Here is a 16,022-nt window from a genome sequence, read left to right as displayed (position 1 = left end):
TTAACATTATTATTTTCTTGCCTTGCTTCTGACTTTAATTCTATAAAATTAGTAAAAAGTGACAGCGATGAACAAATTTGGAGTTGTGCATACCGAGTACCTTGCACCAAACGTCCAAATGACCCATTTAAATTTTCATATGCAAAGCAAGAAGTTCCAGGTAAAGGACCAAATTTTCTAACAGCATCCGGAAGATGATATAAACAGTGCAAATTGCAAGTCATGTGAGTTAAACCATATAAGTCATTAAATTGCGAAATATACATTTTGATTGAAGTAAGTGCAACCGATAACATTTTTTGGCTGATAGATGTGGAGCTTAAGTAGCTGATAGCAGTCACCAGGAGTTTGTGGTGCTCTAAATATTCATCTGACATTATTGAACTCAAAATAGGAATCGAATAATATAGCAGCCATTGTTTCCACTCTGATGCTTTCCAGTATTTGTAATCATAAACTGATCGCGTTAATCGAGATACAAATGCAGGAGGGGAAATAGATCGAATCTTTTCATCGACCCAGTTCAAATGTTCGTGGAGAGAAAAGACATTTCCACTGTAACAGCTGTCAAAAAGTAAACTAAATACTTTTCTAACTACACCTAAATACACACAGTGCATGGAATCAACGACAGTCGTCTTAAAAACATCATGAACGATTATAGTTAAAACTGAAGGACCTTTGATTCCATTTACGGCTTTTTTAGTTCTAACTGCTTTTTTACTGTCAGCAATAAATTGTTTGGTTGTTCTAACGACCAATTTTTTTTTAAATGGGTAAATACGTCTTTTATTGAAATACTTACTCTGAATTTTACAATGACAACAACCAAATACTGACATATGTCCTTTCATATTTAAAAAAGCAGCTTTTGCTGGTAAATCACAAGTCCCACAAATAATCATACCTCGAACTTTTACTCGAGAATTTAAGTCAGTTACTTTACACCAAATACCTTGAAAAATTTTTTTCAAATCGTTCCAGAAACTTTTTAAAAATAAATTTGGTTGTGGCTTTACTCCAAACCAAATTCCTGCCAACAGTAAATTTTCTTTTTTGGTTCGATCTTTAAATGGAAGTTCATTTATTGTTAAATAAAATGGCCATAAGCTAAATTTTGAAGACTTAAAGAGAGATATACCGTCTGTGTTCCAGGTAAATGAGATATTCGAAGGGATCGATAAAAATTCATTATTTTTAAAAAGCGACTGGTAAACACTCCGTCCCAGATATCTTCTAAATTTTTTCATTAATTTTTGCCTGTTAAATCGGCCTTGTAAAGAATTGTAGAAACCAGGTCGCTTAAAAGATTCAATAACTGTGTCACTAAAGGAATTCTAATAAAATAACTTGCTTCCTCTTTTTTATTACAGTTTGGACATAGACTATTTTGATCATTTAGTTTAGAAAAGCATGCAGAGCAGAAAAAATGACGAGTAATTGGGGCCTGAATATTTTTGAAAAATTGTCGAAAATAATGGACTGATTTTATGCAAAAATTAGGCTGTGCACAATGTAACCTTAAGAGCCATAGTAAATCAGCTAATGCAGCTTTTGTTATTTTATGACGAATCATATATGCCAAAATGCATAAGACGCTCTCGCCTAAAGTTAAGGGAGAATTTGGATAAAGAGGAGAATTCAGATTCTCATTATAAAAACTAGAATCATTGGTTGAAACATCAGATTCATCGCTATCAGAACCACTAGCATTCGATTGGCTTTCATTCCATTCCTCGAAATTATTTTTATCTGAACTAACGGATTCAGTATCTTCGTTATTATCCGGACCAATAGATTCCGTTTCTTCATTATTATCCGGACTAATAGATTCAGTTTCTTCAGTGTAATCGGAACAATCCATGAAGTTATCATCTTGTTCATCATTGTCGTAATCATCACAACAACCATTGATAGTTTCGCAGCAATCACTGTCATCATCTGTACTCTTAAGATAGTCGAATCCAGGACAGACACTACTTGTATCACTACCGTCTGAAATATGTGATTTTTTATAAATAAAAGAGCATTTACAAATTCGAAAATAAATAAAATTCAATTGATTAATAATTCAATAATTCAAGCATTGAAAAAAAATATTTTCAAATTAAGTGATTTCCTGCTTCAAAACGTATTAATTTTTTATTCAATATTTCAAATCGTATTTTAAAAATCTTTGAGAAATTTTAAAGGATCTTAAAGAATTTTAAAAGATTGTAACGAATCATATTTTTAAAAGTTTTGAGAAATTTTAAAGAATTTTGAAGAATTTTAAAAGATTTTGAAAAATTTTAAAGATAACTGTGAGAAAAATTTTTGGTGTAAAGTTGGACCCGACGACTTTTACACCACCGTGTAGATGTAAGTGTGAAATTTCGGTGTAAAATTTCCTTCGTTGGGAGATTTCTGATGGTGAAAAAGTTTTTTCGTGACTGTACAGGAGACTGTACTTCTGCGGATCAGAAGACGGTCCATAGGTCTCGTATATATGAGTGAAGTACTTCTGTCCATCAGAACATTTTACACCGAAATTTCACACTTAAATATTAATTAATCTTATTATAAGCCTACGAGAAATCTCACAGATAATCTATCATCGTTTTCGAATCAGAAACTCGCGATAAATTTATTTATTAGTGTCAAATAAAATCATCACCTGTTTCTCGAGAAACATTGGATCCCCTGTTGGAACAATCTTCGACTTCGTCATCAGACTTGAATAATATTTTGCGAATTCGATACTGCGTCGATCTTGAAAGTTTTTCATAGGGTTTTACCATCGAACATTTTTCTAAATAATTGATAATTATTTTATTTTATTATGTTTAGTTCCTGAAAAATATTTTTACATTCATTAAAATACTCACGTAGAGTCGTAAATTACATTGATAATAATTAACGAAGCAACAGCAAGCGTCTAAGATTATATTAAGTTGAACAGTTTCAAATCTTCCTTTTGTAAAATAATTTATATTTTTTCCTCCAATAAATCGCTTAATTGAAATTTAGCTTGTTTATTTTTATGCTAATGTCATTTGTTTACATAAATTAGTCATATGTTTATAACTTTTAACCTGCAAACTTCAAATAGCGAGATGTCACGAAAATGTCAGATAAAATATTTTCTCTTGTATTTTTGGGATGATTTAAACTCCCACTCTGTAATTAAAACGAGCTCTATTAAACGAGCGATCAGAACTGGAAAACTTACGGCCAAAAAAAATAATAAAAATGAAGCGGTAAAAATTTTACTCCAAGACGGTAAATCTATTTTATTATTTTATCTACTTTATCTTTTTTTTCTTATTAAAATATCAAAAATTGTTTTTTTAGATGATAAAGAATACTTGGAAATGGTCGATGTTGATCAAAATGGAAAGATTTTGCTAAATAAAAGAAAGAAAGATGTTAAGAAAGGAGGTAAGAAAGGAGAAAAAATCAAGACATCTAGAGCTGTTGGCCGAAAGGTAAATGATGAAGATATTATGCAGACCAAGTCTATTTTTGATGAAGATTCAGATGAACCATCATCACCATCTTCGAAATTAAGGAGAGTAACTAGGAAAATCATTTCGAGTGATGACAGTGAACTTGAAGAAGAAAGAACCAAAAATTATTCCAAGAAAGTATCTTCGTCAACCATCAAGCCAAGAGCTAGCAACCGTATGCTTATTTCAATTAATTCTGAGGATGAAGACAATGAACCTGAGACAAAGAAGAAAGTGATAAGCTTCAAAAGACACGACCAAACTAATTTGAAGCAAAATAGTATATTTATTTAGAAATTTTTACTATCCAGAATAAAATAAAAAATTAATTATTATTTTTTTCAGATGATGAAGAATCTCGAGAACTAATTAATGTCAATAAATATGAAAGAGCTGTAAGCAAAGTAAGACCAAGAAACGAAGAAACAAACAAAGGAACCAAAGCAGGCAGCGTCGAAAATTCACCAATGCGTAACAAAAGGAATCCCCGATCGACATCCCCTGTTGGATTTTATTATGGGAAAATGTCTTCTTCAATGCTCAAACAAAGAACTAGCGATCTTGTATTTACATCAAGCGATGAAGAAAGTGAACCTGTTGTAAAGAAAAATCTTATCCAAGATGGTAAGTGTAATTTTTTTTATTTTAATCGTGTAAAACAAAATAATAAATTCATAGTGTGATTTTATCTTATTTTCAGATCGTGGAACTCGTTCAAAGACAGCAGATATCAATGATGTTACAATCAAAGTCAAATCAAAAGCTGGAAATTCAATCCTTACCTGTGATGATTTTGAAGAGGATAGTGACTCTGTTTTTAATCCAGTGAGAAGAATGAAAAAATCTCTGGTGGATAATGGTATATTAATTTTGAATTTTTATTAAATAATTGGCTAAAAAATACTTATTATATTTTTTTTCATCCCAAATAATAGTTCAAAAAGGTCTTGTTCAGTATTCAGACTCCTCAGATGATGCAGAAGGTAATTATGAGACCAATAATTCGGGTAACAGTGAAGTGATCAATAAAGAGGATTCAGAAGGTGACAGTGACATTAACAGACGACGTTATCATAAAGTGGACAACAAGGAGGAGTCAGAAAGTGATAGTGACGCCAACAGTCGCAATAACGACCAAGTGGCCAACAAACAGACTTGTATGTAATTTTTTTAATATTAATTAATTGCTTTCTATGATCTATAACTTTAAGAGCTGTTTATGATTTTTTTTATGTTTATAGCTAATACCTTTTCCAAAATAAACGATAATACTGAAGAGATTATCATTCTTGACGGACAAAAGGAATTAAACACAAAATTGACCAAGAAAAATTACCTCGAAGAAGATGATAGAGGTAAAAAGCAGAAAAATCGACAGGAAAGCTTCTCGGCTCATTCTTCCGGTCCTTTGAAAGGTCAAGAGAGCTCAAGCTTAAAGGCTGTAACTGACTTTAAATCTAAAAATCAATCAAAGAGCAAGGGTTTGTGATTCTTATCTAACAATAATTGATTTAACCTAAGAATAATTATAAATTCATAAATAGCTCCAAGAGTCTTTAATGCCTATTATACCGTAGCTTTTCATCTAATTTAGATAATTAATATTATTTATTTTTTTCTAATTATTTAAGTAATTAATTGTGATTTATTCTTACAGACTCCCCTGGAACATCAAAAATTGATGAAGTTGACAATGATCAATTCTCTGCAGAGGGTAAAATTAAATTTTTTTTATCTCTATTCTATTATCTATTATAATTTATAAATCACAGAATTAATAATTGGTTTTTGTTTACGACTTACAGATTTAAAACTATTCAAGCAATTTTTAGAACTTCGGAAAGCCAGTGTTCAATCACCGATGCAAGTTGCTTCAAGTACAAATAAACAAGAAAAAGTGACTGATAACAAGGATGAGGTAATAACAAATATATAAAATTTTGCAGCCGTCTGTCTAATTTTTAATTTATTAATAAACTTATACTAAAAACTGTTTTGTGGAGTAGAGGGAGTTAATCAAGGGATCAGAGATTATGGTCGATCGGTATAAATTGAGATTATTAACAAAAAACTATCAGAAAAAAGCAGGGCAAATGGCACGCGAATTATTGAGATTGATCATCGGAGAGGAAAACCTAGCTGAGATGGTTCCCCAAAAAGAGAAAGAAGGCAGAAAGTTGATTCCCCAAAAGATATCAAACGCCATTTTGAGTAATTACATTACTGATTTTTGAAAATTATTACACACATTATTAATCAGTGTTTAATTAATTGTCAAAAATTTCTATTAATAGTTACTAATTTTATTTCAACTTAATTAATATTAATATCGAATAATTAATTTTATCGTAGATATAATTTTCCTTCTCTGATGGTTTCAGGCTACGTTAATGCACATGTTATCGGTGGTCATCAACTTGAAATCGATGAATTTCAGAGCATTATGAGATCGTTGTGTTGCTCCGTTCGTAATAAATACAAGAAAAAACTCACCGTTAAAAAGGCATAATTTAATGCACATTAATACATAAAAACATGTTCACATTACTTTAAGTTTAGAATAATTTTTACAAAATTAGATTAAATTTATTTTCAATCTAGAATTATTAAATTCTAGAATAAATTTTTGTATTCTCATAACTGATGATAAATAAACTGAAGCTTTTACATGAGCGAAGAATTATAATACAGATTTTGTGTGTCGTAGTTAATACATATTAACTAATACTTGATTACAGGTTGAGATTACTTTAAGTTTAAAATGATTTTCTCCGAATTTAGATTAAATTTATTTTTAATTTTGAATTATTATTATACTCTAAAATGAATTTTTTTGATATAAAAGCTGATACTAAATAAACTGTAACTTTAAATAAATAGATGTACTTACTTTATTTACAGGAGTGAATCTAAGAGTAAATACGTAAGTACTCATTTAACTTAATCATCAAATTATTGTTATTAAATATTTAATTAAAAATACATCAATTATTTACAAGAAAAATGAATATTAATTTATTCTCAACTCTGTTATAATTTATAAACTGATGCGATTTTGTATAAATTGCATTTAAATTTCAGCTAAAACGGTGATTTTAAGTTTTTTATCATATAATTATAATGCATAGCAATACCTGACACATGTTAAAATTATCTTAAGCTAAAATAATTTTATGTTGAATTGTTATTAAATTTATAATTAATGTTAAATTCTAAAATTAATTTTCGTATAATAAAAAAAGAATTTCAACTTAAATAAATTTGTATACTTACTTTATTTTTTGGAGTAAATACAGGAGTAAGCATGTAAGTATTCAATAAATTCAATACTATTCAATATTAAGCTTAAAATAAATTAACCATCCAAGAGCATATTTGATATAAATCGATTATAAATTGTTAATAATTTATAAAAATAGTGATATGATTTTGTATTAAGTTTATTCGAATTTCAAAATAATTGTTTTTCAAAAATTATTTTAACTACTCATTATTTCCCCAAAAAGATTGACTCAATTGAAATTTTATTTATTTTGAAATTCACAAGTGTTAATTCACAATCAATTTGAAGAACATTGATACTTAACTTAAATTATATACACATATAGAAAATGATTTTAAAAAATGATTTTTCTGCAATCTATCTTATAAATAATTACAAAGTCGAATTGACTCAAAAATAAATTCATATTTGTGTCAAATAATGAATTTACTTATCAAAGTCAAAATTAAATTCATTATAAATTATAATTTTTTTTGCACGGGTATAATTATGTTACATTTTTACTATACAATTTAAATAATTAATTAACGTTATTTTAAACTTTGAAATAATTAATTTCAACACCAACGAAAAAATTGAAAAATGAGGCGAAAAAAGTGGAGCAAAAAAATAGTACTCAAGTTATTCGTAGTAATACTAAAGAAGGAAACAACGAACATGAAATTATCAACTCGACCGATAAGCGATTCAACATCGATGAATTGGAATTGGAAGATACTATGATAATAGAGTGCGATTTTCCAATAGATGAATAAAATAAATTTTTCAAATTATGAAGAATGAATTGATTTTTTTTGTTCACTTTTAGAATATTATTTTTTCTAATAAGTTTTTTTAAGAATTTTTATAGAAATTTGAAAATTAAATTATAAACATATTAAATTTAAATTTTAAAGATAAATATTTTTGATTTTAATTTTTGCCTCGAACGTAATTAGAAAAGTATAATTATGTAATTTATTAACTATGGTCCAATCATATAGACATAAATTTCTTAATATAAATAAAATATAGAAATGTAACATTTTAGTTGCATGCGTTGAGCTTACACCTTTAGAGAATATAATACTTTTATTTCCATTATTGAAAATAGTATATTACACACCTAGGGAAGTAAAGTAAGAAATGTCTCAGATCACATGTAATTGTTGTCCGAGGCGAAGCCGAGGTCAACAAACATGTGATCTGAGGCTTTCTTATTTACTTCCCGTGGAGTGTATACTATTTTTTTGTCCGACGAAGGCGGAAAGCGGCAACTTAGTTTAGCGCAGCGGGACGAAAGTTGTCACTTTCCGCCCGGAGGGCAAAAAAATTTTTTTTTCCATAAATTATGATTTCATTTCTGCTATCTCCAAATGCATAATTGTCTGATATGAATCTATACATATGAAATACACAATACCCCCATGAAAAAAAAATTTTATAAATATATGTTCCGAAATATATAAAAATGTTTTTTTAATATATTATAAATCTATAAAAAATATATAAATTATGTATAGTAAATATATTTTTAATAACTAACTTTTGGCCGATTTCCATATATATTTTATACATTTAAAATATATTTTAGATACGTTAAAAATATATTTTTTTATATTTCAGCTATATTTTTTTTATGTATTTTAAAATATATCTAAAATATATGTAAAAATCGGCGAAAAGTTAGTTAGTATAAAAAAATTTTTTTTGCATATTTTTTATATATTTATATATTGTTTATCCATTTCATTTTTAATATATTTTAAATGCTTTTTACATATTTCGAAATATATATATATATTTTTTATAGGGGGGAAAAACTGCAGCTCCGATTATCATTTAAATTCTACTTTAACCACGGATGATAAATGAGCCGACTAAGTCGGTAAATTGAACTCTGCCTCGAATTTATTCTATCCGATTCAATGCGTTTTAGCACGAAACACTGTGTTCAAAAATCGCATTAAATCGGGTTAGTTCGCATTGAATTTCAATCCGACTTCGATTGCTGGGAAGCTTCATTTATGAATTTTTAATAATTCAATTAAAAAATAAATTTTATCAATGCTTTGAAATAAAATTAAATATTTCATTCAGAATCTTAATTTAAAATTTTTTTTAATATTTTTTGACATTAAAATTTTTTTTAAATTAATTTCAAAATTATATACATGTTTTACAATTTAACAAAAAATTAAATACACACAGAAAGAAAAATTTCTTGACTGGAGCGCAAAACTCTTGGCTCAAGAAAATTTTCGGGTGCCTGAAGAAAGACCGAAGTTGTGTTGGCCGAAGTAAAAATTTTTCTTGAAATTCTATTCTTGGTGGAAGTAATTTTTTCTTAATTCAAATTATCATAAATACTTGATGCAATAAATTTTTATATTCGATAAAGATTTTTAGATACTTTAGGAAAGCAGCGCCACCTACTTCAGCTGAGAAAAAAATTTTCTAACCTTGAGAAAATTTTTCTCTTGAATATTTGATACCCATTTTATATTATTTTAGCGTGCAATTATTTATATTGAATGAAAAAAAATGATTCAATATTATTTGATCTTCTTATTTGACATGTTAATCAATAAAAATATTAATGAAAATTTATTTCTATCTTTATATTTAATTTTTTGAAGCAAGAGAGAAATTTTCTCAAGACAAAATTTACTTCTATCAAGAACTAAATTTTTTGGAACAAGAGGCTGAATTTTCTCAAAACAACAAGATTTTCTTGACTTAAATATATTTTCTTGGATCAAGATACGTATTTCTTAAAGCAAGAGAATTAATTTTGTTGGAATAAGTGAAATTTCTTGTGTCAAAAAAAAAATTTTTTTTTCGCTCAAGAAAATAATTAGGAAGAAAAATATTTTCTTGGCTCAAGCGAACCTTTTTTTCTGTGCAGCGCTTCACACATTTACGCAAAATCGGAGTTTAAATAAAAGCAATACAATAGCAACAGATACAGTTAAACACGTTAGGTACGAGGGTAGGGGGTGGATATAATTAGGGGGGATGAACCCTTTAAAAGCTCGACGCCGCGATTGCAACGCCACAAACCCGAGCACCAGCAGACAAACCCAGCGTTCTCGGTGGTTGTTTCGCGCGCGTCTTGATTAGAATTTTGTTGGATAAAAAATTTATCGTTAGTATTTTATCTAAAAATTTTAAAATATCCGTACTCTTTTTTATTTAAGTAAAATAACGAATAATTTTTCCGTGTGTTAATTAAAAATCCAATAGATCAAGAAATAAGTATTGCTGATTGTTTAAATAAAGTTTCAAGGGTAAGTATAGTTTCAAAGTAGATCCAAAGTTTTAATTTCTCATCAACGTTGATTAAAATACACGTGTAAAAAAAAAAGTTTCGGAAACATTCCTCAGAAAAGTTCCGATTATGAGACGATCCGGAACTTTTGCGGAACTTTTCCGGAACTTCTCCGGAACTCTTTAGAAACACGTAAAAAAATTTAACTTATAAACTTTTGAGTAACTAAAAATTTGAAATTCTTAAAATTTTTGAGAAACTTTTGCGGAACTTTTGCGGAACTTTTTCGGAACTCTTTGGAAACAACGTTAAAAAAGTTTACTTACAAACTTTTGAATAACCAAAAATTTATAATTCTTAAAATTTTTAAGGAACTTTTTCGGAACTTTTAAGGAACTTTTGCGGAACTTTTTCGGAACTCTTCGGAAACAACGTTAAAAAAGTTTACTTACAAACTTTTGAATAACCAATAATTTATAATTCTTAAAATTTTTAAGGAACTTTTTCGGAACTTTTGCGGAACTCTTTAGATGCAGTATTAAAAAAATTTACTTACAAATTTTTAAATAACAAAAATTTGAAATTCTTAAAATTTTTGAGGAATTTCTCCGAAACTTTTGCGGAACTCTTTGGAAACAATATTAAAAAAGTTTACTTAAAAATTTTTGAGTAACGAAAAATTTGAAATTCTTAAAATTTATTAGGAACTTCTCCGGAACTTTTGCGGAACTTTTACGGAACTCTTTGGAACAGTATTAAAAAAATTTACTTACAAATTTTTAAGTAACCAAAAATTTGAAATTCTTAAAATTTTTTAGGAACTTCTTTGGAACTTTTGCGGAACATTTCCGGAATTCTGTAGAAACAGTATTAAAAAAGTTCCGGAAAGATTCCTGAAAAGTTCCAGATAAAAAAGTTCCGGAGAAGTTCCTTAAAAATTTCAAGAATTTAAAATTTATTTAAAAATATAAAAGTTACTCAAAAGTTTGTCAGTAAACTTTTTTAATGTTGTTTCCAAAGAGTTCCGAAAAAGTTTCGGAAAAGTTCCGGATCGTCTCATAATCGGAACTTTTTTGAAGAATGTTTCCGGAACTTTTTTTTTACACGGGTAATTTGATCTAATTTTATATAAATATATAAATTTATACATAATTATATATAATGTTATCTAACCGGAGAAAAAAAATTTTATATAATAAGATATAATTATATAAAATTATATATAATTATACAAAACTATATAAAAATATGTATAATTTTATATTATTTTTTCTAATTATACTTAATAGTTAATTTAAAATTTTACATAAATATATATAATTATAATTATGTATACATACAAAATTCTATAAATTGTCTGAGCAGAATTTTCTGAAAATTCACAAGTTTTCTGAATTTTTTCAAAATTGCTCAAACTATATTGGAATCACAGCAAATACAACTAATTGAGAGTTTGTTAAGAACAAAATTCTCCACAGATATAATTTGAAACATTTTTCTATTTGTTCATTAATTTAAAAAATAGAGTGCTTCAAAGCTGCACCAAAGATACAGTAGACAACACGTTTGAGAAATCTAATGTAATTTTTCAATTATAAAATTCTTTGATATAATCAGCGTTAAAGTTTTTTTCGGATAAATTTTTACTTATTTTGCAAAATGTTGAAAAAATCAATTGAAAAGGACTTTAATTGTTAATAAAATTTGACCGAAGTATCCCACTACGATCTGACTTACGTTATATGATCATGAGGGCAAAGTAGTTCCTAATAATTCGACCTGCTGTTATATACATAGTAAAATAAAAATCAACCCTTCTTTGTTAAATTTTCCGAATACTAGTTAATGTAAAAAATCAGTCGAATAGCCCAAAAAAGATAGTCAATTTTACGTGGATTTACTCGATTAAATAGCATTACCTTCAATTGGACTCGGGAGGTTGTTTCTAGATAGTTCAACAGAATATTATAAAATTCCAGAACAAACTGAATGACGATCACTATTTATTAATTAATTATAGGCAATTGAAAAAATGCTAATTGAGTAAATTCTTCTTCCGAGCTCTCATCTTAAACAATTACAGTTTCAAACAGTAAAAATTGCCGTTTCAATATATAGTCCATACTATGAGGAGAAGGGGGAATTCAGATGAGGATAAGGGGGTCTCACACTGGGAAAATTTAATATTTGAAACAGTAAAAATTCTACTCTTAAAAAATACATTTTACCAGTCCAAGAAAGTCAATAATTATAGTTTGATTTTTAGCGTTGCGTTTAAAATTTACCATTTTACTTTGAAAATATTGACGTTGCTTGTATTAGAAATTTAGCAACTGTATTTATACTTTTTACATATAATGCGATTATTTTTTAGGTACGAAATGATAAATATCAAAGTCAAAATTATTAATTATTATACTTTAACATTTTCGACATTCACATAGCGAATATTACTGTTTGAAATAGTATTTTCTTCCATGTAAAGAATAAATTGTACCATTTAAATAATAAATATTACATATTACAAATTACTGTTTGAAATGGTAATTTTTAGCAGTTGATTGGTACTTATTATAAATCGACTATTATTTATTACAGTTTACTTTTTTTCCGTGTACACTAATAATTATAATTATTACATAAGGGGCATTCCATGCGAAATGGGAAAATGACTAAAATTTAAAAGTTTCTCTAATTCATTCTAATTTAGCCCTAATATATTTTTAAAAGTTTATATTTTACTAATTTGTAAAGAAAATTTTTTTTAATCAATAAGAAAATGAATTTTTCTCTCCTAGTAACTTTTCAGCCGTACTAACTTGTATCCGGTTCAACTGTTATTTTAATAGTTTTAAAAACAAATTCATTTTATGTTTGTTATTAACTACCATATTTATTATTATTATAGTTTTAAGAACAAATTTTTTTATTTTCGTTATTAATTAACACCTAAGTTTATCAAGATCGTGATGTCAGCATGTTAAATCCTTTATTTGTGTTTTTTAATTAGTTTTTTTTTTTAATTATTCTAAATAATTTATAGTTAAATATATAAACAATAATGTTTTTAAAGTTGAAAAAATATAAAAGTCTTTTTAATAAACAACTTGATGTAGACATTTTGTACTTGTCCCCAGTCACAAATGCCTGAACCACCAGTCACAATAAAAAAAATTTTTTTTTAATTGTTTCTACGTAGATAATCAGTCTAATTCTTCTTAATATTGAATGTTTGTAGGATAAATTTTGTATTTAGAGGGAAGTATTTTTTAAAAGTTTAGCGGTCGAATTGAAATTCGATTTTAAGTATACCTTTGGTAAGAGAGAAAGATTTTTCGATGTCCCACCAGTCACACTCCGTCAAATGATAATTACGAGAAACTTAAAAAGTAATCGAGATTTTTGACAAAAAGATGTTGTTAGTTAGTTATTCTTCTATATTATTAGATAAATTTTACTGCAGTATAAGTTTTAGTCACATAATTATAGCTTACAATTGATGGAATTCCAGACCCAAATAATATTTGACTCTGATATTTTCTTGAGTAAAAAATATTTTCTTATATAATTAATTTTCTGTGATAAATTTTTATTAAAATACTGGAAGGAATTTTTAATAACAGCACATGTTAATTTTAGCGAGATAATTTTCTTTTTAAAAGACTTCTGACTTGTTTTGTAAAAAAAAAAGGTATATAAAAATTTTTTTAATTAAATAATGTTTGTTGATTCAAGCTTCTTTTCAATATTTGTAAATTTTTTAATATTAAATCTCAAGACAAAATTTACTTCTATCAAGAACTAAATTTTTTGGAGCAAGAGGCTGAATTTTCTCAAAACAACAAGATTTCCTTGACTTAAATATATTTTCTTGGATCAAGATACGTATTTCTTAAAGCAAGAGAATTAATTTTGTTGGAATAAGTGAAATTTCTTGTGTCAAAAAAAAAATTTTTTTTTCGCTCAAGAAAATAATTAGGAAGAAAAATATTTTCTTGGCTCAAGCGAACCTTTTTTTCTGTGCAGCGCTTCACACATTTACGCAAAATCGGAGTTTAAATAAAAGCAATACAATAGCAACAGATACAGTTAACAACGTTAGGTACGAAGGTAGGGGTGGATATAATTAGCGGGGGATGAAACCTTTAAAAGCTCGACGTCGCGATTGCAACGCCACAAACCCGAGCACCAGCAGACAACCCCAGCGTTCTCGGTGGTTGTTTCGCGCGCGTCTTGATTAGAATTTTGTTGGATAAAAAATTTATCGTTAGTATTTTATCTAAAAATTTTAAAATATCCGTACTCTTTTTTATTTAAGTAAAATAACGAATAATTTTTTCGTGTGTTAATTAAAAATCCAATAGATCAAGAAATAAGTAGTGGTGATTGTTTGAATAAAGTTTCAAGGGTAAGTACAGTATCAAAGTAGATCCAAAGTTTTAATTTCTCATCAACGTTGATTAAAATACCCGTGTAAAAAAAAAAGTTTCGGAAACATTCCTCAGAAAAGTTCCGATTATGAGACGATCCGGAACTTTTCCGGAACTTTTCCGGAACTTCTCCGGAACTCTTTAGAAACAGGTAAAAAAATTTCACTTATAAACTTTTGAGTAACTAAAAATTTGAAATTCTTAAAATTTTTGAGAAACTTTTGCGGAACTTTTGCGGAACTTTTTCGGAACTCTTTGGAAACAACGTTAAAAAAGTTTACTTACAAACTTTTGAATAACCAAAAATTTATAATTCTTAAAATTTTTAAGGAACTTTTACGGAACTCTTTAGATGCAGTATTAAAAAAATTTACTTACAAATTTTTAAATAACAAAAATTTGAAGTTCTTAAAATTTTTGAGGAATTTCTCCAGAACTTTTGCGGAACTCTTTGGAAACAATATTAAAAAAGTTTACTTAAAAATTTTTGGGTAACGAAAAATTTGAAATTCTTAAAATTTATTAGGAACTTCTCCGGAACTTTTGCGGAACATTTCCGGAACTCTGTAGAAACAGTATTAAAAAAGTTCCAAAAACCATTTTAAAAAAGTTCCGGAAAGATTCCTGAAAAGTTCCAGATAAAAAAGTTCCGCAAAAGTTCCGGAGAAGTTCCTTAAAAATTTCAAGAATTTAAAATTTTTGGTTACTCAAAAGTTTGTCAGTAAACTTTTTTAATGTTGTTTCCAAAGAGTTCCGAAAAAGTTTCGGAAAAGTTCCGGATCGTCTCATAATCGGAACTTTTTTGAAGAATGTTTCCGGAACTTTTTTTTTACACGGGTAATTTGATCTAATTTTATATAAATATATAAATTTATACATAATTATATATAATGTTATCTAACCGGAGAAAAAAAATTTTATATAATAAGATATAATTATATAAAATTATATATAATTATACAAAACTATATAAAAATATGTATAATTTTATATAATTTTATCTAATTATACTTAATAGTTAATTTAAAATTTTACATAATAAATATATATAATTATAATTATGTATACATACAAAATTCTATATAATGTCTGAGCAGAATTTTCTGAAAATTCACAAGTTTTCTGAATTTTTTCAAAATTGCTCAAACTATATTGGAATCACAGAAAATACAACTAACTGAGAGTTTGTTAAGAACAAAATTCTCCACAGATATAATTTGAAACATTTTTCTATTTGTTCATTAATTTAAAAAATAGAGTGCTTCAAAGCTGCACCAAAGATACAGTAGACAACACGTTTGAGAAATCTAATGTAATTTTTCAATTATAAAATACTTTGATATAATCAGCGTTAAAGTTTTTTTTGGATAAATTTTTACTTATTTTGCAAAATGTTGAAAAAATCAATTGAAAAGGACTTTAATTGTTAATAAAATTTGACCAAAGTATCCCACTACGATCTGACTTACGTTATATGATCATGAGGGCAAAGTAGTTCCTAATAATTCGACCTGCTGTTATATACATAGTAAAATAAAAATTAACCCTTCTTTGTTAAATTTTCCGAATAC

At 27.2% G+C, this 16,022-nt stretch overlaps 2 protein-coding genes across 3 annotated transcripts in view; both read left to right on the top strand.

The window, feature by feature from the left end:
- Window positions 1–3,095: 3,095 nt before the first annotated feature.
- On the top strand, window positions 3,096–6,034 carry LOC123260453 (suppressor protein SRP40-like). The gene is made up of 10 exons (XM_044721554.1): window positions 3,096–3,261; window positions 3,334–3,768; window positions 3,834–4,112; window positions 4,189–4,347; window positions 4,424–4,645; window positions 4,730–4,969; window positions 5,146–5,202; window positions 5,294–5,406; window positions 5,495–5,699; window positions 5,870–6,034. Exons 1-10 carry the CDS (start codon window positions 3,096–3,098, stop codon window positions 5,995–5,997), a joined length of 2,004 nt encoding a protein of 667 aa, XP_044577489.1. The 3' UTR covers window positions 5,998–6,034.
- Window positions 6,035–9,968: 3,934 nt separating this feature from the next.
- The window catches only part of LOC123261588 (hemicentin-2-like), a 295,756-nt gene continuing 289,702 nt past the window's right edge, over window positions 9,969–16,022 (top strand). Inside the window, exon 1 of one of the 2 annotated variants that reach the window (XM_044723270.1) lies at window positions 9,969–10,040. The gene's annotated coding sequence lies outside the window, so the exon portion shown is untranslated. Of the gene's footprint in view, window positions 10,041–14,410; window positions 14,430–16,022 lie in introns of those variants that run through there. The other variant, XM_044723271.1, reaches the window with a different exon arrangement.

The sequence above is a fragment of the Cotesia glomerata genome, linkage group LG3 (assembly GCF_020080835.1).
Source record: "Cotesia glomerata isolate CgM1 linkage group LG3, MPM_Cglom_v2.3, whole genome shotgun sequence".
NCBI classification, from domain to species: domain Eukaryota; kingdom Metazoa; phylum Arthropoda; class Insecta; order Hymenoptera; family Braconidae; genus Cotesia; species Cotesia glomerata.
This window is presented reverse-complemented; position numbering and strand designations above follow the sequence as displayed.